The 27053-nt window shown below is 36.3% G+C and overlaps 1 protein-coding gene across 1 annotated transcript in view; it reads left to right on the forward strand.

Moving 5' to 3' along the window:
• Positions 1–27053, forward strand: part of LOC149798937 (transmembrane 9 superfamily member 2-like) — a 117942-nt gene that overhangs the window by 27027 nt on the left and 63862 nt on the right. The window contains exons 6-7 of the mRNA XM_089957852.1: positions 11362–11507; positions 16262–16382. Of these exons, the coding sequence (XP_089813978.1) occupies positions 11362–11507; positions 16262–16382 (267 nt within the window). The remainder of the gene's footprint in view (positions 1–11361; positions 11508–16261; positions 16383–27053) is intronic.

The raw sequence follows: 27053 nt of genomic DNA on the forward strand, positions 1-27053 counted from the left end.
ATTGTATACTTTTTCAACATCTGTCTCTTTTCCGGTAAGCAGCTGTTTACATGTCTTTGTTCTTTGACATGACATGAATGGTTGTTAAACTAAATTTGATTGCCACATTGGGTGCCAGAGCAAACATTCTGTTGTAGTTTGCAGGAACTTTTGTAAATGCATATTTAAAATACAGGCTACCTAGAACACCAAAATGGCTGATTCCCAGTGTTGTTCATCTTAGATGATTTCTTATGGCAAATAATGGCTGATGATAGTGATGGTGACAATGATTTTTAAAGTTATTAACTACGTCATATTATAGGAGCTGGGAAAGTTTAAGCCTCCCCACCTATGTGTAGAGCTCTAACAGTGGAGCAGGAAGAAAGATCAACTGATATTGAAGTTTTAGTGAAAATTGAACAATGGCGGTTTCTTCCTCCCCTTTTTTTTCTTCAACTCTCCCATCATTTTTGTGAGAAGGGGAGTTCCCCTCTTTTGTTAAAATTCTGGCAGCATCTTTGACAGTTGGTTATTTTGCCTCATACACCATGTCAAGCAGAAATTGCTGGCACCTTCAAGCAATCAGTCATTTCTTTCTTTCATTTGTTTATGATATTGTTCGATCTAATTTTCATTTTGAGAACATATTTAAACCTTAACTACCACAATTTGTTTATGTATATTCACATCATTGAACAACTTTTTACCTGACGTAAGCCATACATGCTAGTAATGTATACATTACAGAACCAGGCAGAGTTTTGGATAATGGATTTGTTTGTGTCTTTCATACCTAAAAAAAAGAATAAATATGATGTTTATCTTTCTATACCATTCTTTACACTGTCTGGAGTGCAGTATCACTGATGTCTGTATGATAATTAACAAAGGATATCATGCAGACTGCAACAGAAATAAGGATATGACTGGGTCTCTACATTCCAATAACATAGTATTGAGAAAAAAATTGAGATTAATTGCACAAAATGTATTATTAAATCAGTTTGTGAGGCATTGTCATTATGTTAATATTATCTAAAATTTTATTTGACATTATATCTATTGCATTAATTTCAATAGAACTAGGAAAAGTTTAGAATTAATTATGTTTTTTTCTCTCTCCAATATTAGTAAGTTCGCAAATAGGTCCTGAAAGCGATAATAATGTAGATAAATTGGTGCCCATCTCGATCTTCCTCTCTCTGTGAACCTAGTTAGAACATGCGTGCAGGGTGTCACAGGATGAAGCCGGGTTGGGACTGGATTAGGGAAGACACCAAAAGCAACTGCGTTTACAGGATGTTTATTTATAAACGCAATTTAAATATAACAAATCTGACACCATTATAATTAAAAAAAATAAGGAAAATTATAAAGTTCCTAACATGGAACTATCAACAATTAACTCAACAAAGAAAACAAAACTCCAAATTAATTTAACGAATGGAATTTCAAAACAAACGTGAATTCCTATCACTGATCAACAAAATAAAAGTGACCTACACCTCAATATAAAAAGTCTTGAAGGTATCATTCAAATAACGATTTACAAAAGAATGTAATTATGTATCGTTCAAATAACGATTCAGAAAAGAATGTAATTATGTATTGTTCAAATAACGATTCAGAAAAGAATGTAATTATGTATCGTTCAAATAACAATTTAGAAAAGAATGTAATCATGTATCGCTCAAATAACGATTTAGAAAAGAATGTAATTATGTATCGTTCAAATAACGATTCAGAAAAGAATGTAATCATGTATCGTTCAAATAACGATTTACAAAAGCAGTGTAAATTACTAACCTATCGTTCATAAAACGATATTGAAAAGCAGTGCAAATTACGAACCTATCGATCGTAACCAGATATTGAAATAGGAATGAATGAACTGATGAAACCTATCAATCATTCACACAACGGCATTGCAATAGGAATGAATAACATAAACCTATCAATCGTTCACACAACGGCATTGCAATAGGAATTAATAACATTATAAACCCATTGATCGTTCACACAACGGCATTGCAATAGGAATTAATAACATTATAAACCCATTGATCGTTCACACAGCGGCATTGCAATAGGAATGAACAACATTATAAACCCATTGATCGTTCACACAACGGCATTGCAATAGGAATTAACAACATAAACCTATCGATTGTTCATATAACGATATTTTCATATAACGATATGAATGAATGAAATTATTCGCCTGTCGATCGTTCACATAATGATATAGCAATATGTGTAATTATTCGCCTATCGATCGTTCATATAACGATATAACAATACATGTAATTATGAACGTATCGATCTTTCATATAACAACTTAATAGGGATGAATGACATGAACCTATCGATCGTTCATATAATGATAGTAACGAATGGAATGATGAACCTATCGATCGTTCAGATAACGACATAGCAATAGGGATGAATGACATTATGAACCTATCGATCGTTCATATAACGATCTAACAATAGGAATGAATGACATGAACCTATCGATCGTTAATATAACGATATTAATGAATGGAATGATGAACCTATCGATCGTTCACACAGTGGCATTGCAGTAGGGATGAATGACATTAACCTATCGATCGTTCATATAACGATATAGCAATAGGAATGAATGACATAAATGCAGTTGTGGAAATAACATGGAACTACAACTATCGTGGCGCCCATTTGACGACCAAGATGTTAACTCTGGTTCCACGCGCTCTAGTAAATGGCCAGAGAAGCACCCATGCATGGTCCATTTCTCTCAGTCTGCTGAAGGATCCCTCACATCACAGACCCGTTGGTCGCGAAGCCCTGGTCCCTCGCACCGAGAAAACCAGTCCACTCTTAAGACCCAACATCACCAAAACACAGCATATACATCACAGTAACCCCCACAGAGTTCTGTGACTCCACATAAAACGATGTACAAGGCATGGCATTTAGGCAGCTAAAATGATAACTAAACAGTGTAGTACACATGACATGGTTAAGTACTTTTTCAGTCATATGTAGCGCTGTGCGTGCACATGAATTCATTACCCAATACATTAATCGTTTAATGCAAACATTGTATAATTAAATACAAGTTGTCTGTTCGGTTGCAACAAATAGCTAACTCGAACCAGACCATAGTAGTTATAATATAGCGTTGTATAACCTAGGTATTGATTCTCCGTAGAATTTAGAATAAATATGTTTCCTGCTCGTTAGCTACTGCATTCAATGAATATGTTTGCAGATAGAAGTCTTTTTGAAACATTAAGGTTCTAAAACATCTAAAGTATAAAAACAATTCTGTCATATAGACGAATAATAATAAAGAATTTCATTACCTCTACAGCTGGAGATTTGCTCCTGCAAAGGGGTAAGCGTCCTGACAAGACTTGGCGTAAAGTGATTTGTTTATAGAGAATTTGCTCTATAAGTACACTAGCTGTGACAGATATGCGCAGCTAGGTACTTAGTTTCCCCGCTGCAAGCAATTTGTTCGTGCAGGATGGTCTGAGTTTCGCTCTGGATTTCGAAATAACTAAGCCGAAAAAATATACCACCCTCGGGTGACGCTGTACGCGGCAGTGAAACCCGAGTACATTTTTGACAACATATACATATTGATATAACTCCTACACAATTCCGTGACACAGGGATCATGAACAGTAAACCATGATCATTTTATCTGCAGTTACTTGGTGAGATAGCATGTTGTGCAGAGTTATTTTCTGTGAGCCACTATAGCAGCTCTCTTAGGACAGGTGGGAGATGTTTTTTTAATCCTTGCCACTCTCTCCCCCACCTTAGTGCCTGAGCTTTCAAAACATTGCTTGAGCTGTACTGTATGACTGTAAGGGTATAGCAGGAAGTGTATTGCTACATATACTATTAAAATGTAGGCTTTTTGGGGTGGTGGTGATGAAACTAATTTGAATTATGAAATATTTACCTACTGCTGTTGCAAAGATTCCCACATCACACCTGCAGTCAAGGTATTCTGTATATTGACTCTTAACCAAGGAATCAGACTGCAATCATGTTCTTTTGAGCTCTTGGTCTGCAACTGCTAATTGGAAAAGGGAATCTTTGGTTTGGATTGGGAACTTGACATCAATAAAAGGTAAGCAGTGCAATAGTAGCAGGAAAGTAGTACATAATTATAACTAGTTTTGTTGTTGTTCACCTCCCCTGAATGAGTAGTGCTATTTGCTGTAGTAGCACACTAATTAAATGCTTTTTTCTTTGATCTTTTACTTATACAGTAAAATCTGTTATGAGAGATGTCCTTTTTGCCAACAGAAAATGGTATCTCAGGACAGGTGGTTTCTCATAACAGGTTTGTACAAAAGGTCCAGTTTCAGAAAAATTTATGCCCCAGGGCAGTATTCTGTCTGTGATGCTTTTCAACATCAAAATCAATAGCATTACCAGATGTTTGGCTCCTGGTATGGAATGCTCGTTATATGTTGATGATTTTCTAATAAGACAACTACAACAAAATATCAGTAAGATTCAAAATTGGGCCAGTACTAACGGTTTCAAATTCTTGAAATCAAAAACAGTATGCATGCATTTCTGTCAGTTATGAGACATCATGATGAACATAAACTCATGCTGGACGGAACACCTATTCCAGTTGTTGGAGGCCCCGAGTGGTCTAAAGCGCTCTCCGTTACGGATCACTGCCATCTCACCTCTGTCTGCGCCGGTTCGAGTCTCGGATTCAGCCAATGTGGGGATGTGAGAAAACTTGCCAGTAGCTTCTCGTGAGTCGGTGGTTCTTTCCGGGGTTTTCCCGGGTTCTTCCTCCACCATTAATACTGGCCGCCATGTATAGCCTATCATGTGCTGAAAAATGGAGTTAAACCCCACAACAACAACAACAACAACAACCAGTTGATGAGGAAACAAAGTTTTTAAGTATTATCTTCGACAGAAAACTGACTTTTATTCCACACCTAAAGAACTTGAAAGCTAAATGCTTGAAATCTCTAGATCTACTTAAAATAGTAGCGCACACTGACTGGGGTGCTGATAGAAGAGTCATCCTCAATTTATATAGAATGTTTATTTGCTCCAAATGAGACTATGGTTGCGTTGTTTATAGTTCAGCTAGGAAGTCATATTTGAAGATGCTTGACCCAATTCATCATCTGAAATAAGACTCGCTCTGGGAGCATTTAAGACTTCCCCATGTGAAAGCCTTCTCGCTGAAGCAAACAAACCGCCTTTTTTTCTTCTTATCACATCGTAGAGAAATGCTTTCCACACAGCATGCTCTCAAGTCCTCTGAACCCTGCTTTTTCTGCTGCTTTTCACCCCAAATACAAAACCTTATACGAAAATAAACTGAATGCCATACCTTCCTTTGGTATTAGAATATCATCCAGCCATGACAGTACAAAAATTGATCTTTCTAAAATTCAGAAAATGTTTGTCTCTGAAACACCTCCCTGGCTACTTAAACAACCTCACCGAATTTAAAAACTATACAAGAATTTATACTGACAGATCAAAGGCTGAGGAAAAGGCTGTTGAAAACACACAAGTTTGCTTTCTGAATGGTACATCAATTTTTTCAGCTGAAATCAGAGCAATAGACCTTGCTTTGCAATATATCGAATACAAACATATTTTAAACTGCATCATTTTCTCTGACTCACTATCAGTACAATATAGTATACTGCTGGTTACCCAGCCATATTGGTATTAAAGGTAATGAAAAAGCAGATCATGCTGCTAAAATGACCCTATCCCAAGAACCATCCGATTTTAAAATACCATATACTGATTTTAAGCCTAGTATATCAAAGAATCTTTATGCCAGAAGTGGCAGCCATCATGGAATGATGTAGTGAATAATAAACTTCACGTCATCAAGCCAGCCCTAGGAGAATGGACTTCTTCCTACAGAACCATCCTTATGGAGGAGGTAGTCATTGCAAGAATTCAAATTGGTCATACATATATAAACCACTCCCACATACTAAAAGGCAAATACCAACCAGAGTGTGTTTCTTGCAATGAACCATTCACTGTTAAGCACATTATGATAGAGTGTTTCGACCTCCAACCGATGCGTGACCAATATTACAATGTGCATGACATAAAGGAACTTTTTGATACAATAAACATCACTTGTATTATAGAATTCCTGAAAGAAGTAAACATTTACTCTAAGCTATAACTTTTATGACATCACCATGAACGTTTTTATGTAATGTTTACATCATCCTGTATTTTTAACATTTCATCTGTCTTTATTAACATATACCATTTACATTCCCTGTTGATCGGAAAGCTTTATATGTTACCCTTAACCATCTTACCATTTTACTTTCAACTGTTTGGTTTTGATATTGCTGGTCGATATAAAACCTTTCAACATTTTTAAATGATCATGCATATAACCCTTTTTTTTTTGGGTGCTAAATAGCCTAACAGTGCTGGTACACTGAAAAAATAATCAATCAGAATAATTTAAAGAAAAATAACCACAATCACTGCACATATATTCTATTCTTTATTAATAGTACTTGCTAAGATACTGTATGCATTCATCTGAAAACAAAATTATATAGCAATAAAGATATACTTCTCTCATTAACACATTAACCCCTGCCGACAAGTTTACATGGCAGGAGGTAGTAGCCTACCACCGAGCTCTGTAGCATCAGGGTCATGTATGATATATAAAGTGGTTGGTATTATAGAAAGGTAGACAGATGTAGCTGTACAATGATAACAAATAATCTGGAAGTTCTAGGTGCACTACAGAATACAGGGGGAAAAAAACTCATTTTTTAGACCAGATTTTTTTCCACCCAAAATTCACCCGTGGTCAGAATCCAATTTTGTGACTGGATTTTAGATATTTTGGTCTCAGATCTAAGGCAGACCGGTATGAACGCAAACAGACAGATGAATCTCTGCAAAAAGTAGGATAAGATGGGCATTTGGAATAAAGAGTAGTCTTGATACGAAAATAATGGGTTCGTTAAGCACAAAAAAAGAAGGAAAAAAAAAAAATCAACTTTTACCCTTCTGCTCATGCGTGTGCCAAATAGCCAATGGAAAACGATGTTTCTAACACAACTAGGCATTAGGTTATTTGAAAATCACCTGAAGTTGATGTGTTAGGATGTATTCAGAAATAGCTTTCAAAAATGTGTTCCCTACTCGAATTTCAGGCGAAAATGACAAAAACCTCCAGGGGTTAATGTGTTAAAACATGTAAGCACATTTACCTTTGAAGGTCACATGTACATGTATTAGCATATGAGATCATTTCTGATATATTCCTTTTTGTTTATTAAACCCTCAGTTTGTTTTACCAACAATTGAACTGCTATTTTGCGAGTGGTATATCAGTTCCAATAATTATTTTCTCCAGCATTAAAATTTGTCTTTTTGTTGTAGGTATCCATTGTTATTAAGGCACTAGCTGTAAACATTATTAGTGCTCAGATATAATACTGACTTTTAAGACGGTTTTGACTTGGCTTTTGGGAAAATATAAAAAAATCTATAATGTCACTGTGCATTGCATATCTAACAATTAATGAAGTAAAAAGAAAGAATCATTTGCACAGAGACAAAAGTCAGCGGCTTGATTCAAAGAAGACATACAGGGATTAACTCTTTACAGATAGCGTGTAACCCGGTCGCATCAACTTGAATTAGATGAAAGGTTGGTGATTGGGATGTAATCACTGTAACATCAAGGGAAAAAAACAACAAAGGTTGGCGATTGGGATGTAATCACTGTAACATCAGGGGAAAAAAACAACAAACATCACATTTCTTTAAAGGTCACTGGCCATACTCCAACAGTTTCCTATTTATATCAGATTTTCATTACATGATTAAAAATAGTTATACTTGCACACAAAAAACAAACAAAAATTATCAAGTGTAAAGAAGAAATAATAATTTAATTACTTGAAATAGAAGTATACAATGCTGTTACTTCCCCTTAGTTACGATTTCCCACCTACAGAGGACACAACCGGAAATGGCGTACATTTATCCCTACAAGACGAAGTACATGCTTCTTGTTGTCGAAAAATAAAACACCATAAACTATGGATAGGGAATATTTTAGATGAAACTAATGAAAACTAATTTACTGTTAAGCCTTACATCGGTATGCGTGCATGACGCACTAGATTGTGTCACTTTCAGAACTGTTCCATTGTTTCAATTTATTTTGAAAATTCCTGTTAATACAGGTAAAAAGAATCAATGCTGGCTTCCTTGTGTCGGCAGACTTTATAATTAAAAAAAGATGAAAGAAATCAGCACACTGAAAGAATCCAAAGGAACCAAACTTGACTTCCTTTTGTCGGCCGACTTCAGAAAAAAAAGTCGGCACACTAAAAAGATATCAAAGTCAATTTTCCGGGTTGTTTTGCATTGTAATAAAATAACCAATGTATTTGATATCCTGTCTGTAAGTTTAAACAATGTGTTTATTGCTCCATGCCAGTTGTGTTTATCACCCGGGCTTCTATTTGTTTGCCATATGAAATCATAATTGATGTTTGCAGGGCAAATATTATACACAATAATAACTTGCTTTAATAATACTTTTGTAACCCATGCTAGCAAAAAGATTATCATTTGCACTCACATTGAATGTGGGGCCCCGAGTGGTCTAAAGCGCTGTCCGTTACGGATCACTGCCATCTCGCCTCTGTCTGCATGGGTTCGAGTCTCGGATTCGGCCAATGTGGATATGTGAGAAAACTTGCCAGTAGCTTCTCGAGGGTCGGTGGTTTTTTTCCAGGGATTTCCCAGGTTCTTCCTCCACCATTAATACTGGTCGCCATGTATAGCCTATCGTGTGCTGAAAAATGGCATTAAACCCTACAACAACAACAACAACATCACATTGAATGTATTTTAAAATAATGATTTTTTTTATTTGCGAGATACCGACTTATAGTTAACCTGGATACAACACAATCTGGGTCAGTTTGCAATAAGTAACTTATAATGCGTAAATGGCAGGTGTCTTCAAGCAATCGGGTGATACTTTCGTCTCATTTGCGATTTTGTTATTTGAAATAAGCCATACTCACTACACTAAGGATGCATATGCAAGCCGGCAATCGCTACATAAACGGAGTTCGTGGATATATTTTTTAAAAAGTTTTCGCATGATGAAAAAGAAGGAATATATGATAACAATGCAAGGTTAATTTCTTTCATTTTATTTTCAAACAAGTTTATGTTTATCAATTTATTTTGTACCGTGAGTGTGTGTGTGTGTGTTGGATGGGGGCACAAATTAAACATAAAATTATTTCCTTTCTAATTTGTACGGAATAATGGAGCAAATATGATTGACGATATTGACCAGTAATGAAAAGCTTTCAATTTACTTGCGCAAACACTAAGACAACTTGAAAAATAAAACAAACAGTAAAATTAACTGGTAAGAGCTTCATATTGCAGCAACTAAATACTGACAAAATGCTCAACATTATTCTCTCTCTCTCTCTCTCATGTGTAATCTAGTATGCATTTTATGCAGCTGTGTTACAACGTGAAGCCAGAAATTAAGTATATTTGTTATAATATCTCATGTACACTACCCTTAGCAAAATGAAAACGTATTACGTAGAATATTATCTGTTATGTATTTTTGTTTTGTAAATGATTATTGATAATTTGACCGGAAGACTTAAATTGAGAATGTCGTTGTGCAGATGCATATATTTGTTAGCATAAAAAATGTATATAAATATTTTAATTAGAACAAGCAAGATATGTCAGTTTGTGTTTTATCTCATATATATGTACGTTACGAAGTATGATTATTTTCTTTCAAAGAATATCAAAATAGTTTGTTTAAATTTAGTTTTTTTTCTCCTTATAACCTATCTTACATAACATCTACTTTTTTGTTGAAGAAAAAGAACATACAAACTATTGTTAAGTTTGGCTGAATTGTATTTCGAGTTGGGCTGAATTGTCTTTGGGCCAAATTCACTATAATCCGGCACAAATGATACAACTTTCCCATCCCTCCCCTATTCGATCCCACAGATTAAATACACTTTTTTCTGGTAAACATGGTTTTTCGGAAAAAGAAAGAATGCTTTTTCCCCATCATCACTCTTTTGGTTACATCTGTATGCAACACAGTGTACCATATTTGCTGTACAAAAAGCACAATTGTATATTATATCACATAGACATTTACATGGGGAAATTAAGCACTTGAATAGCTAGGTTGGATAGAAGGGATAAATGTACGTCATATCCGGTTTTGGCACGTGGAAACTACCGATTGTTTATGGAGATTGCCGAATAATTTTTTCATTTTATAAAGCAGAGTTTTAAGTCTAATTCAACATTTTTATGGTGTGCATACATAACCAATTCGTTTTGTTTATAACTATAATAATACCACACGTTTGTACAGTATAGGTGGCCTCTGACCTTTAACACAATCAATTGAATCCCGCAAATGATTCTCTCTTGGTGGTTTAATAGACAAAGAACTTATTCACACCCAGGCAATACAGATTACCTTCAACAGACATGTACATTAGCCTGGTTTATGGACTATACCATCTGTCACTATATGCAAACCAGTAGCCAGACTCCCATTTTTGTTGTTGTTCTGTTTGTTTGTTTTTTCTTAGAACAATCTTTACTATTCAAGTGGTTGTTGTTACAGATGATTACTTAAAGGTTAGTGGTATCTGTCTCTGTTTTCATGATACAATCATTCATAGAGCTGGATACTGGGTCCTACTTGTACATATGAGCAGTGCATTACGATTATGGTTGGAAATGACAGGTGGTCACTCATAGCAGAGGTTGTTCATGACAGGTTTTACTACATATGCAGTGATAAACATATTCTTGTACAATTTATGGGAGTCTCTGAAGCCTCTTTGAAAAGTCCTTGATAAGCAACTCCCTGAGATTGTATGAAGTAAATTTTATGTCGAGTATATACTTCAAGGGTGTTGGCAGTGAGTTGTTTCTTAGTTATGACTGAGGGCCTAGTTCCCTAGTTGCAGGGAGAGACTCAGGTTACAGTGCTTTTGGTGTAAATGATTTGATGTTTTTTTTGCCAAGAATGTGTATGTTCTTTGGAAATCATTAACAGACCATGTCCTCCAAACTTTTCTGTCCTCTCTGCAGTTTCATTGCATGTGTGTGAATGACAGGATGATTGATGAAATACTCAGGTGAGCATTGTTTTTGAGATGACAGTTGAGAAAATAATCAGATCCTTGCAAGCAGATATCCCCGAATAGACTTGCACCAGTAGTCCTAATAGGTTAATGCTAGTCTCTTGTCTGTAAGTGGCATGATGAATTTGGAGTTACATTAATATTTTGTTTTTAGGTTGACTTCAGCCAGCCAGACACTTACTACTTATTTAATCATGTGGATATCATAGTTGGCTATCACAGTGGAGCAAAAGAAGACTGGGGTCAATCATTTGGTGATGAAGGCGGCAGAATTATCTCCATCAAGGTCAATCCTAGAAGGTATGTGTAGGCATTTGTCACAACAAAACATTTCTCAGTAGACACCTGCATAAAAAGGACACTTAGTCAAGAACAACACTTAGGGCCTTGTTTCTGAGAGCTTTCCAGTAAAATGTACTTGGGATCCATGGAAGACCATTATGGCTCCCCAGTCAGTAGATCATGCTTCAAAGCAGACTAAGGTGTAAACTTCTATAGTGCAAGTCATGCAGGCAATCAGTACCAGCTACTTCAGTAGAAGCATGTTTTAGAATTTGATTATACATACCTTTAAATGGCAACTTTATTTGGAGTCTTGTACTTCCTTGGAAGGTAATTATTTACACCCAACAGGAAATAATTATGGCAAAATCAGTGTTAATGTAGACTGTTTTGGATGGGGTCAATCTAAAGGAGTGATCCAGTACAAACTGGATTGAATGTTGCATGCTGTGATGTAACAATGAAAGCCTTTATTGAAAAAAAGTGCACTAATCTGTTAAGGTAGAACCAACATCCTCTTTTTCTTGACAGAGTTTATTACCTAGCCACCATAGTAAAAGTTGACAGCAAGCACTAATTTTCACTGATGACATTTAAGCAAGAAAAAAATTCATCGAAGTTTTGCTGATTGGTTGTTAATAGTACAACAGTTAATTATCCAAGTTTGTTTGGGTAAATCTTTTCTGATTTCATTCCTAATAATTAATAAAATCAGAGGACAAGCATTAACCATTGTGAATAGGAGAATGAAAGATTATTGGCATGCAAATTTTCATCCAAGGAAGGAAGCAAGTTTGAGCACATGGTTCTGCCAGCTCATGTGCCAGAGGTACAATGAAAAATATTGAATATGATGTTTTGCATGTTATGTTCAAGAAAAAGAACAGTTTTCACCATTCAGGTGTTTTAAATTTGTTAAAGTCAGACATTATGCAATATCATTAATGCCATGTACCACGCTGACACATCATGAGGTTATGCCCTACTTCCAAGCTCATTCATGTTATACCAAAGCAACCCTTCCCAATATCTCAAATTTTGTGAAGGCCCTGCCATCGGAACAGATTCTCACTTAGCAGACCTGATCAGGTATTTTGAATTTTAGAAACTAGTGCCTTGCTCTTGAATACCAAAATGGAATCTCTGTTGTGTCTTGTGGTCTCTAAATGATCCCCTGGCTATGAATCTTTGGTTGAAGCTTCCATTGAGAACCATACCATCTTCCTCACCTTAGTCAGCGAGACAAAAAAGCAGACTTCATGCCCCATCCATAGAATATGGCTGTATCAGGTTCACTGGGAATTATGAGTATGTTTCTCTCCTTTGCCAACCAGGTTTCTTAGCCACCCCCACCACCACCCCCCCAGCTTCTTCAGTTGCTCCACTCCCAGCATTTTTAGCAAAAATCCCAGCTTCTTTCAGTTGCTCCACACCCACACATCTGGGCATGACCAAGATGGACTCCTGTGTTAGGGATGTAAATTCATAACTGCCAACCCTCATGATTTTGGCATGAATTTCACGACTTTTTCAGTGATTCACGGTTTAATGCCGCAAGTAAAAAATTCACGAATTCTCCAGTTCTCAATTATTTTAAATCTTTAATAAAATAACTGATTTCCTGTTAAGCGCTAGTCGTGATATTGGCAGTTGCCGAAACGGTCTGGTACTGCTGTTTGCGATATTAGTAAAAATACAGCTGATTGGTACAGTTGGCCTGGTAGCAAGCATTTTAGCCTGTTTTAATCTATATGTATAAGAGTAGTTTTACAAATTCTTTTGAGAGAAACTGGGGCATAACTGGAATTTTGCTCGCGCATGCGTCACCAAAATGGATTTGAATTACCATTCTGTATCGCATATAAGATCTTGAAAATGGCTTCACCACCAAGGAAAAAGAAATGTATTGCTCAGAAAGTGAAGTTTAATTTGACATTCTTGTCAAGTGTACTGACTTCCACTCCTATTAGATGACATTTCTTGATGCAGACTTGATCAGGAAATTCATGATGATATATGTACCTCCATACAGAGTTGTGAACTTTTTTGAGTGTATGTTATTATATAACAGATTTTGACCCAAGCATATATTTTCGTGTCTTTTCTGTTTGAAGATCCACTGGTCACAGATTTGAACAGCCTACAGAATGGCCTGTTGTCTGATGGTTCATTAGCACAAGTTTGTTATCTTTACTCCTCCTCAACTACTTGGAGGATTGCCAAAAAATTTTACACACGTTCATTATAAGGTTTAGTTGATCCTCAGTGAAAATGGTACTGTTCAGACATTCAATATGGACACCACAGCAGCCATCTTGAAAATCTTAGTATTTTCAATCCACCTGATTAGCTGGTCCAGTCAGCTTTGGGGTTTTATTTAATGGTTTCCTTTGTATAGCTGGTCCTAAATGAAAATGGTGTTGATCTGATGTAACATATGTACCTCACTGCAGACATCTAGAAAATCTTGCTGTTGCTGCACTTCTGCACAAAAAGTCATATCAGCAGGGGGTATGCATGTCTAGTCAGCCCTTTATGAATATAGTTCTATGCTCTTTCTGAATAGACAGTCATTTAAGTAAGTGCTGTCTTGGTGGACCTAAATGAAAATTTGTGCTGATCTGATATTTAATGTGGCTGCCATTGTAGCCATATATTCTTGTCACTTCTCCTAAGTGGAAAGTCATACTGATATGGGATTTTCAGTTGAAGACATCTAAAGATGGTATAAATGAAACCAATCCACTTAGACATCCAGTATGGCAGCCGCATTGGCCATCACGAAAATCTTATTGCTGAATCTCCAGAATAGATGATTATATCAAAATGGGATTTTTACTAAAGGATTTTTTAATGATGTCAAGTTGGTGCTGAATGAAAATTGTGCTTACATCTAGTATGGCCACCATGGCAGCCATCCTGTAAATCTTGTTATTGCTACTCTCCCTGAATGCAAAGTTAATGACATTATATAATGTCTTGTTGGTACTAAATGAAAATGGTGCTTATATTACATCCAGTGTGGCCACCATGGCAGTTATCTTGAAAACTTGTTAGTGCTACTCCCAGATGGAAAATCATATTGACATGGGGCTTTCACCAGAAGACTAATTATGATAACTAGTTTGTCCTAAATAAAAATAGTGCCCGATTTGACCTCAAATGTGGCTGCCATAATGAACATATTAAAAATCTTTTGTCTAATTCTTCTGAATGGATGGTGATATCAACATTGGGTTTTCACTAAAAGTCTTTTAATGGTGTCCAGTTTGTCTCAGATTAAAATGGTACCAATCTTAAATTCAATATGGCTGCCATAGTTGCTGATTGGAAAAGCTAATAGTTCATAAATATATGAAATGGTTTCAGCACTCAGCAGTTAAAAAGAAGAAAGGGTCTTATGTTGAATTCCTGGAAATTCTTCTCAGACAGTAGAGCATCAGTCCCATTTAGGGACCGTTGTGTACCTTTTTTAAATATTTTATGTACATTTTACAGAATTGTAACATCCTGACCTGTTGTGTTTTATCTCTTACTGTTTTCATTTATTTGTGCAATTCTTCATTTTTACATTTTTGGAACTTTTAATTTCTTACCATACATTCATCAATGTGGTGCTGTTCAACTCCAGTACATAGAAGTTATAAATACTGAATTGTCATTGTGTATTCTGTAAATGTACATAAATTAAAATATAAAGGTATACAAGGCTTCTCAATGGGACTGACACTCTTCTGTCTGAAAAGAATGAACCTTAATTGATGATTGAGTCTTGTTAGACTTTAATTAATTAATTTTATGGAAACTTTATGTCCATTCAAACAGAATAAACAACATTATCTCTGCCATTTGAATTTGCTCTGCATTTATGGAAATTAAAGTCATTGCATTATTTACATGTAGGGACAGTTACTAGGTATATTCTGTACACATTTACATGTATTACCATTGGTAGTATATATATGTATATATACATGAATAGACTGAGTTAGTTTTGCAAAACTAAAAGAAAGCATATACCACTACTGCAACCAGAATTAGTTAATTGTAAAGAACACTGAACTATTATCATGCAACTGTTCTTTATTATGAAACTGGGACATATTGCAACCTAGTTTACCTGCCCCACTTCAAAGATGCATTGAACTTGCCAGGTGGGGCCCCGACTGGCCAAGTGGTCTAAAGCACTCATCATTCCGGATCACTGCCATCTCACCTCTGTCTGCGTGGGTTAGAGTCCAAGGCTCAGCTAGTGTGGGTACGTGGGAAAGCCTGCCTGTAGCTTCTCATGGGTCGGTGGTTCTTCCCTGGGTTTTCTAGGGTTCTTCCTCCACCAGTTTTACTGGCCGCCATGTATAGCCTATCTTGTGCTGAAAAGTGGCGTTAAACCCTAGAACAACAACAATTGAACTTCCCAGGCGCATCAGTGCACAGTTGTAGTAAGAGAGATGTTAATTACCTGGACAAGATTTTAGGGAAAATAATGATTTTCATTAGCACGTAAATTATCCGAACAGAAAGAAAAGGAATTTTAACTTAATATCTGGATATTTAAATTATTTATGGTGTTTTGCAAAAGTTTTAGTTGAATAAAGTGCAGGTACAAGTGATGTAGAAGATATATGACTTTTTAAGAATTTATATCTGAATTATAACAGTGTCGATGCCATCATTATGATCAGTCAATTGTTAACCTTTGTAATATAATTCATATGGGAGACAATCCATTCCATAACAGCTGGTTTATTTATGTACTTTAATTGAACTTTCAGTATTGACAATAAAGGCCAACCAGCAGATAAAGCATGTGGTGAAACCAAACCTTTGGGGATATCAGGTGGGCCTCTGAAGGAGAACATCAAGTTTAGTTACACCTATTCTGTTTCTTGGGTGGTAAGTACAGGGTTTTTTCTGAAAATTTCTATGTAGTTTCCAGAATTTATTGTAGAAAAATTAATGTGTTTATTTATATGTTGTATCAGAAAAGGGATGCCCTAGTGGACTTTTCATTGCATATCTTTTCCCATTATCCACTTTTGTTAGTTAACTATGTTGTAGGGACAAGTAGAGCTTTGGTATGGCCCTGCATCAAGTGCACATCTTCATCTTATGTCCTGAGATATTTTAGACAGATGTCTGATAGGTGAGTGATCTCCTGCCCACATGAGCCGTCTTTCGACTAGTCCTTCCACTCTGTTACTTGAAAGCCATTTGTGATTAAGGAATGAAATTTGGTATATTTGTATATCATCACTAAAAAGGCATGTCACATAATATATTTGGGGATTTGTCTTAAAGGCCAAGTTCACTGTTCAAATGTTTTGTTTTATGTTGCACACTTCTTTCAGTTTTGATCTTATAACCATTTGAGATTGAGCGATGAAACAAGGTATGCTTGTACATCAGCAGAAGAATGTGTGTTGCATTCCATATTGGAGGTCTTATTTTCAGGGACAAGTATTTACTTGATATTTAACATTTTCCTTTATGTTTCCCTTTCTGCTCAGTAACTTTAAAACTGAGATTAAGGGATGAAATTTGATACACTTGTACATCATCACTATGGTGTGTCACATACTACATTGGGTGTCCTATGTTCATGGTCATGGGGTGATATTTTACATTTTCATGACATATTCCCTATTTTGTAACTTTAAAGCCATTTGAGATTGAAGAATACATTTGGTTGTTGTTGTTGTTGTGAGGTTTAACGCCATTTTTCAGCACATGATAGGCTATACATGGCGGCCAGTATTAATGGTGGAGGAAGAACCCGGGAAAACCCCGGAAAGAACCACCGACCCACAAGAAGCTACTGGCATGCTTTCTCACATACCTACATTGGCTGAATCAGAGACTCGAACCCACGCAGACAGAGGTGAGATGGCAGTGATCCGTAACGGTGAACACTTTAGACCACTCGGCCACTCGGAATACATTTGGTATGATTATACATCATTATTAGAAATTGTGTTACCAAAGTGGGGGCTACTCCTGTCTTGACGGTCAAGATTATAGTTCAGTATTTTATGTTTGATCAGACTTTCCCTTTACATGTTTGCATCATTTTGGAAGAGTTTGATTTTCAAAGTTGTTTTCTTTTTTCAGTTTTTTATCTTGAGGTTAATTTATCATTTAATCAGCACCATGTGATAATTATTGTGTGTGTGTGTGATTTGGATTTTTAATGTAGCTTTAAAAAAAAAATCAGTCATATCGCTGCGATGTCTGCAGTGTGGCGGTTTATAGTGATGTGTAGCACTGGGGCATCATGCCGTAGATATGTAGCATGATGTCCCACCCAGTCACATTGTCCTGACACCTGGCCGACCAGTCCTAACACTAACCTCTTAATGCTGAACGCCAAGCGAGGCAGCTTTTAGTACCTTTTTTGTATGTCTTCGGTATAACTCGGTCGGGGATCAAACCCATGACCTCCCACATCCGGATAAGTATTATGTAATTTTATAATATGGTCATGGGACAAATCAAAATGGTGCAGAAGGTGTGAGGGAATCTTCATGCATTCGTGTTAATTTATTTGATAATACTTTCTTGTGTAATGGGATTGTGTGTGTCATCTCAAAATGCTACTGATTGAAAATTTATGTCTTCACGTCTCTCTTTTTCATCTGATAAAACAAAATAATAAAAGGATGATTCCTGCATCTGTTTATCTACATTGCATGAAATACTAATCCGAATTTCAGCCATTGTGAAATGGAGCTGTAAAGAAATTTCAGCATAGACATGGAAGACAGATGAACCCACACAAATATAGATGGACAAAGTAAATCCCATATACCACCAGCTTACTTTTATGAAAGTATAAAGGGATATATTTTAAACAGGTCGCAACTCTTGACTACTTTTCAAGAAATGGAGTGAATTTTGTTGGGGTTTATTAAATTTACTTTTAAAAGAATGATGTATGGCTTACTAGTATAATATTGAAATAAAAGTAATACTTAAAAAAATATAAGATTTTTATCTTCATTGTATTAAATTCTGTGGGCTGCCATTTAATTTTCAGAAGGAGGCTGGAATATTTAACCCCCAAAATTAACAATTTCCAGTCATCTTGAAAAAATTCTCACTTTGAGTTGTGGACAGAAAATACTTATTATGTCCATTACATTAGTTAAAAAATTAAATATCTTGAGATAATAGAAAAAATTCTGGTTGGAAAGAAAATCCATGGTGCACTCCTAATGCTCTACATAAATAAGTGCTTGGTCCCTTAGTAGTTTCTAGTTTCTACAATTTTAATTTTGAAGATGGCACCAAAACTGTGATATGTGATGCAGCCTCCAGTCTTCAGATAACAAGAGAACCACAAGACACATTATATGCCAAGCTCGTGTCCTCTTTGTTGCCAACTACATTGATCTTACAGCTACAAAGCGGCTAGCTGCATGAAAAGATGTCAAGCTAAATAAAATTTCATAAAAAGTATTGAGTGGTTAAAAATTAACAGCCTAGATAAGGAAACAGGCAGTGATTTTAAGTTTTTGACCGTATCATTGGAGGCTGATGGTATGGCAATGAATACATGAGATACTACTAAGTCCAGACACATACAGTAGTCCCCCTCTTATAAGGCCACCCCTAATGCAGCAGGGAAGTGGCCTTATAATGAGGGTGGCCTTTCTAGAGGGGGATGACAAAAGCGAATAGTAAATACATATGAAGAGAGTCACAAATACATTTAATTCTAAAACATTTAATATTTTCATTAAAAAATCACATGCATGTTGTGAAATAAATGTAAAACAAACTGTCTTCATTTTCAGAAGAATGCTATGAATAACCATTGACATAGTTTTAAAACTGTCTTCATAATTATATAATCACATCATCTGTCACTTTGTTGGTAACAGTCTAAAACACAAACCAGTCTCGTCACAATTAAAAATATCCTTGCTGTCATATTCCTTGCATATATTGTTTAGTCTTTTGTTCCAATCTTCGACAACTTCATTATTAACATCAGCTGATTCTCTACTAAGGACAGAACACTTAATATTGTGTCGCACTTGAAATCTGTGCAACCATCCGTTACTTGTGGTAAAATCGTCATATCCCAATTCAACTGACAAAATTGTTGCTTTTTCTTGTCATTCAAATCAGGATACAAACGTCTCCTGGCTCAAACAATCTTCCTTTCTCTGTCCATTTCACCTTCCCACTTCTGCAGAATTGTTTCATTATCTTTCACTATATTGTTCATCTGAGTCTTTCCGACATCAGTTTTCTGCAAGGATCCTCGACCCCTCCCTCCCTTTCAGTCATTTGAATTAATTTCACTTTCTCTTCTAAACTGAGAATTTTTTCTTTTCCTTGATGACATGTTGATCTTTTTGCAGTAAGTTATTCATGTTGCCAACTACAATACAGATAAAACAATTTTGTATGCATCTAAAGAAATTGCTGTGTGTTTTTAAAGGAAGTGATCTTGTCATGTGATTCGTTAGTCGCAGTCTGGTACCCTATTGTTTTTATGCATTTCTTTACACTAAGTGAGAGAGGCCAAAACGGCTTCGATATGTACCATTAACATCACGCAGATTTGACCTCGCGGCCGTTAGGATTCGTAATTTTGACAATTATTGTCAGTAATAATAGCCACTAATTATCAAAGTGAACAAGCTTAACATCTTACTAAGGGAAGTCGTAAAGGCTATCAAACCATTTTCCTGCTGAATTGGGTATTGTACATCGATACTGTCACTTCTCAGCTGTTACTACTGTTCAATAATTGTAATCTTAACAACACAGCGGTAAGGCTAATTGGATTACATGTACTTAGCCGTTTGTATGGATTAAAATTTGAGTCTTTCTCGGTTTTTATGGAATAAATTTGGCTTCTTGTGAGGCGTAAATGATATAATATTAACCTTAGTGGTACATGTACTTTACTCAACACTTCTTTCAGTAACAAAAAGCTGACATTGGGAAACAGAAATCGGATTACTTAACATACGTTATGAATAAAATACTGGTTCTGGATACATATTCAAATAAAATGTGGCCGCTTTTAATGGGTAAATTTTATATTATTGCACTAATATGCTGGTCGCGTTAGCCAGGTGGCCTTTCACGAGGGTACTTTTGAACACAAAGTCGTCGGTGCCAACGGATTCTGGCTGTAAGGAGCAGGTGGCCTCTGGTCAGGGGGGCCGTTCAAGAGGGGGACCACTGTATATATAGCACGCAAAAGTTGTGTGAAAATACCTTCAGTAGTTCATATTTTATATCTGTACTTGGACAGAGATCACTCTTACCTTAACCTTGAGACTGAAGTCACGACTATGGTATCTGTTATGGTATATAATTGGTTCAAGTGTCTTTAAAATGTCTTAAGTAGTTTAAACATTATCTTCCAAAAAATGTAAAAAAATTTTTAAAAATGTGCCATGCCCTGCTGTGAATTTAACTTAGTGGCGGGAAGGCCTACATGTGACATGCCATTGAGTCATGGCTTGTACATGGGCAGAATTTTATGAAATCCTTCCAGTGGTCAGAATGTTGTGTGCAGGACAAGTAAATGTGTTAACATCAATTTTCCCAATTTAAGATGTGTTTAAAAATGGACTGATAGTCATATTTAACTTGACACCACATGTGTTCATGCTTTCACCTTGAGAAATGACATAAAACATGGGATGCAACACACTCTCTGTATCAAATACATACATTCTTCCTAATATCTCAAAGAGCTACAGCATGGATACAAAGCTTGAATCCCATAACATTTAAATAGAATGATGAAAGTGGTATATGAAACACTGACAGATTATCATGGATATAATTGTAATCAGTTTCATCTCTCTAAATATGGGGTTTTAGTTCAAGACTTGGCAAGATATATATGCATATAGGCATGTGACCATAACTTTGTGGCTAAGACTGTGATAGTCACAGTAAGTGAAGATGTACAACTGTTAGAAGTTGAATAAGAAACGTTGTTGTTGTTGTTGGGTTTAACGCCATTTTTCAGCGCACGATAGGCTATGCATGGTGGCCAGTATTAACCAGAACCACTGACCCACAAATAAGAAACATACAGGAAGCAATATATAAATATGTGTGCACACAGAAAGGGAGGAATTGTTTTATTATTTTTTTTTGCAGTTGTCATGTAAGTGAAGCTGCAATGCAAATTATAGTTTGATTAGCAATATTTGCAAAACTCAGTTATAATCTGGAAAGTTGGTGTGACTCGTAAATTCGTCACAATAAAATAATGGTAAATCAGAAGAGATGTTTCAGTATTATCATATTGAAATACATTAGGTGTCCATGATAACACTGAGGTATGCATGTCATTTACATATTACATGTCCAGTTCAAATGTTGGTAGGTCTTGCAGAGGTCAACATTCTCATAGTACTAATCAGCATTCCAACCTTCGTAGTCTAAAAAATATTGCAGACAAAGTTTACATATAGATTACATCATATGCAAGTTTTAATATGCAACTCACTTTCAACTTGTGTGATTCACAGGAGTGGTCACATAACTTCCAATTGCATAGCTAAAATGTTTGCTTGCACTGCCTTTAATTTTTAATGGTGAAAAATGCAATTCAGTTGATTATACCATTACTTTTAGCCATTTATGAATCTTTTTTTTGTTTTAGACAAATAATTTTGTTATTATTAAGTCTTCACTAAAAAATTTAAATTAACAAAATTCATGCAATCATGTGAATATGAAATTCACATAAATTGAAATTGCATAAGTCAGCAGATACCTGTATTTTGTAGAAAAATGGCCAATTGTAATGGTCACTAATAAAAGTTCTTTTTCCCACCCATATATATATATATATATATATATATATATATATATATATATATATATATATATATATTAGCATAGACAGAGTTCATGAATTGATTGGTGTGGTGATACATAAGAAACATAAAAAAATATAGTGCAAAGTCACGTTTGTCTATATACCACAGGAAAATGTCTAAGTGTGGGTAAGTTCTCATGGAAATGATCAAGTGAATCAGTGGGGCCATGGTTATCTCCTGTTTGCTAAAGAGTCAGATGCCAAGTTTCTGAAGTACCAAAAGAGGTCAGTGTGTGACAGATCTAGATGTTGTTTGAAATATTTTTCTCCATCAAATACATTACCCAATCACATTGACATCTGGAATTTCTTCTGCTACCTCCAGAATCTAGCTGTCCCATAGACTTGAAAAATCTCCCTGTCTTTATTTTGTATAGGCAAAGATATGTAACTTTACAGATTACCTCCCCTTAGCCCCACAAGATGGCACTCTGTATGCCAGTTATTGTCAGTTGTATGTTTTGTTGCATCCTGTCAACAGTTGTCTTGTAATCTTTGGATTTCTTTGTTTTCTATTAGCATTCCAACAGTCTTTTTGATGGTTTGGTGAGACAATCATTGTATGTTTTATGTATTTCGTTGAAATTTCTGATATTTTTGCAAATTTGTTACTGGTTCATATGAGAACGTGCTTACTGCAGTATACTGTTTTCATGCATCAGCTTGCCTATTCGCACATATTGTCTCATTCTTATGATATATTTATGATATTGTCAGTATATATTTTATTACCATTTCATTTTGTCCATTTTAATTTGATCAGTAAACTGTCTTTATGTTTGAATCACAGGCTATTCTTGATTTAGGCTGCCTTTTGGAAAAATGTGCATTGATAATTTGACAGCTGATAGCTGTTATCTCTCTCCTCTAGCTTTTATTTAAGATAATCTGCAAAAACATTGCTATTAAAAGGTGCAGGTGTTTTAAGGTTGTTTATATGGTCTGAGACTATATGGACTGCGGTTCAGCAAAATCAACCAAACCAAATGAAAGGGTGATGACAATGCAGTTAAATCCTACAAGTAATTATGATGGCATGGGACAGTGTACCCTTTTTCTTTTAGGCAGCTCAAGTGGCTTATGTCCCCCACATGTCTGAACACGGTTTCAGGCTTGTAAGCCTTTTTTTTTTGTGTTTTTTTACAGATATATCCTACATTATTATATCACTGTCTGGAGTCATCTGCAATAGTCCAGCCAGTCCTTCTGTCTGAGTCGGGATCTTACTAAATTGTTTGGCTCACTAGGCCTATGACTTCATATTTCAACATTTACGGAGAAATTGATGCTACATTTATACACAGATGTTACCAGGGCATGCAAATCAGGCAAAATTCATAAGAAATTGTGCACTTGGAGACCAATGATGCATGAGAACTCAAAAATTAAAATCATGCATGTGAAAATATACTCTGCGCAGTTTACAATTTGTATTCAGCCATTCACTTATAAAAATGTGTGTTGCGACTTAAGTCATGCCAGTGGAAATATTCAAGCGCTTGTCATGATGTCATTCTTTGTAACTGTTTACACATCTGATTTCTTCGGCTTGATATAAATGATTGCTAAACAAATTTTTTTTGTTGATTGGCACATTGTGCCATCATGATTCATCTTTAGATAATGATTTCATTCTGCAGATACCTGCTGAAGATAGTGATGAAAGCAATTTATTTTTAAAGTTAGGAAGTATAACAGATTATTGGAGATTGGAAAGTGTTAATGGAGTTAGCTGTGAGTGATTTTGAAACTGAAAATGGTGTTAAATACTAGTTGCATGTACAGCCTGGGTGGAGGGGGCCCCGAGTGGCCGAGTGGTCTAAAGCGCTTTCCGTTACGGATCACTGCCATCTCACCTCTGTCTGCGTGGGTTCGAGTCTCAGACCCAGCCAATGTGGGTATGTGAGAAAGCTTGCCAGTAGCTTCTCGTGGGTTGGTGGTTCTTTCCGGGGTTTTCCCGGGTTCTTCCTCCACCATTAATATTGGCCGCCATGTATAGCCTATCATGTGCTGAAAAATGGCGTTAAACCCCACAACAACAACAACAACAACAACCTGGGTGGACAAAACAAACATCATGCAGGTCAACTCCTCATTTCAGCAGTATTTTTAAATGAAGTGTTGAAAATGCAGGCTAACAATCTAAATTAAAATACAGGTAATTTAAAAGCTGAGTGCAATTTTTTGTTTCTTATTTTATCACAATTTAGCCCTGTGGGATCTTGTGCTACAAAACCATATATCCCCAGCATAAGGGTTAATAGTGCTACAGTGTGTGACATCACGCCTGATATTTATGTGGTATGGGCATACCCAGGCAACATAAATATCATGAAAGATGTCTTACATTGTAGGATTAAAGGCTAAGAAAAATTTAATAAATAAAAATTTAAAAATGAAATTAAGAACTAAAGCTATTTATTTGATCAAAATACCTCAGTCTGAACAAGTAGAATATGGCATTAATGGACTTGTAATCCTAATACAGTATTCTGGATCAATAAATTGGCACAGTAGTCAGGAAAGCACTAATTCAAGAAAGTGAAACTTTGGCAGAGCTTATGTTAACTGAAAATCTTAATTTGGAGCAGATGTATCCAAAAGACAAAACCCGTGAGCTGTACATAACAACCATAAAGAACAGTTTTCAAACTTGTTCCAGCTGGCTCAGCTAGCTATGTATGTGCCTCTTCAGACAGCAAACTGTGAAAGGGGGTTCTCACACAGAAATACATTCATACTCCAGTAAGGAACAGAGTAGGCTTAGAAACAATCAACAGATTAATTCTTATACAACTAGAGGAGACATCTTTTAAAGATTTTGATTTCAATAGGTGTCTAACAGAGCGGAGCAGGAAGAGAGAGAGTGATATTGAAATGTTAGGTAAATATTAAACTAGGGCCATTTCCTCCTCCCCCTCCTTTTTGTTTTACTTCCCCCTTATTTTTATGTTACAATTATGCAGATGTTATAGTGATTTATTTGCCAACCCAGCTGACGACCATCCCATCCAGCTGCCCAATCAACAAAGTTACTACCATAATATATTTGCATTCCTGGCTGTTGACAGACTCATGTTTGGACACATTAGACATGTTGAAAATTCAGCTTTCAAAAATTGTTCATCTATACCATCAGCTACAATGTCTTATGCTGACCTGGCTGACTGGGCACACCAAATGGCCATCCAACCTTCTAGCCCAACAAACGACCTAGCCACACGTGTAATACTGTTTCAGCACAAGTGCAGCAGTCTAACGAGCCAAACTGGCCAGTCATATTAACCCAGGTCATGTCTGCCATCACAGATGGCCAGGCCAGACCATCATCTTATTGTACGAGTGGTCCAGGATGTCCCCAAACCACTTACTGTAGCCTTTCGCATGCAAAAGATTCTTGACAATGCATGCTGACAATATGGCAGTCTTTTTCTTATGGTATGATATACCACAAGGACCCTCAACAACTGAAAATTCTGACCCTATCATTTAAAGAACTGCATTCAGTTTTAAAGCTGCCATAGAGGAATGTTTTTTAATTCTACACCTTCCAGAATGTCCCCTGACACTAGCTACAAGTACAGATTACAAAGTCAAGACGTCAGTTGATAAGGATAAAGAGTCCTTATCAGAGAAAAATCATTGATCCAGGTCATGACTTGGCCCTTTTTTGGCATATCAACTTCCAGCTGGCCTTTTTTCTCTCTATTGGTACATGTCACACAGCAACACCTATCATACAGATTTTTCTAACCCTGACAACAATTTCACTGCCGTTAGTATGTCTTCCTCCCAGTATTACAAGGTGGAAAGACAAGTGCCATTTCAAAACTTGTTCCGAATGTGGTTTCTATATCTTCTACATTGGATCTAGCCTCAGGCAGTGTACCACTTGGCAGAGAAGGCCATGAATGATCATGCCTGGCATGTTGCAGGCAGCATATCCAAAGCTCATGGCTAACACCTTAAGAGCCTCAAGTAAATTATATCTAATATGAAGGGAAACACTACTGTACTCTGCATCACTCTGAAGCAGCAAAATTACAGAGGCCAAGTGAGCAATAGGAGATCATCTCATCCTTACAGACAGGTGTGGATGGAGAGAGAAAACCAAACAATGACTTTCCTCCTATACTACCCCCTGGCAACCCTCCAGTGGGTGCCAGGATCTTTCTGTTCCACAGCTCATGGTCCAGTTTATTTCCTCAAAATGAGTGGTTGATACAAACGGTTTTTGAGGGGCTCCACATCTCATTCAGCCAGCCTCCACTCTCATTGGTATCCTTCGTGATGGAGACTCCGACTAACCCCATGAAGGCCAACATATCAACAGAATGAAATAAAGGCATTAGTAATCAGAAGCGCTGTAGAGATCATTTGAAAACCGACATCCTCAGGCTTCTATTAAAAACTCTATAAATGATCTATAATTGGGCACAACTTCCCGTTGGATTTTTAAACGAAAGTTAAGAAAGCCATCTGGAAGTTGTGGCCAGTTATAAGTCTTGTTTGTTGTTGTTGTTGTGAGGTTTAACGCCATTTTTCAGCACACGATAGGCTATACATGGCGGCCAGTATTAATGGTGGAGGAAGAACCCGGGAAAACCCCGGAAAGAACCACCGACCCACGAGAAGCTACTGGCAAGCTTTCTCACATACCCACATTGGCTGAATCTTGGACTCGAACCACCGCAGACAGAGGT

This window comes from Sinohyriopsis cumingii, chromosome 5, assembly GCF_028554795.1.
Source record: "Sinohyriopsis cumingii isolate HCF-2022 chromosome 5, ASM2855479v2, whole genome shotgun sequence".
Classification (NCBI taxonomy): Eukaryota; Metazoa; Mollusca; class Bivalvia; order Unionida; family Unionidae; genus Sinohyriopsis; species Sinohyriopsis cumingii.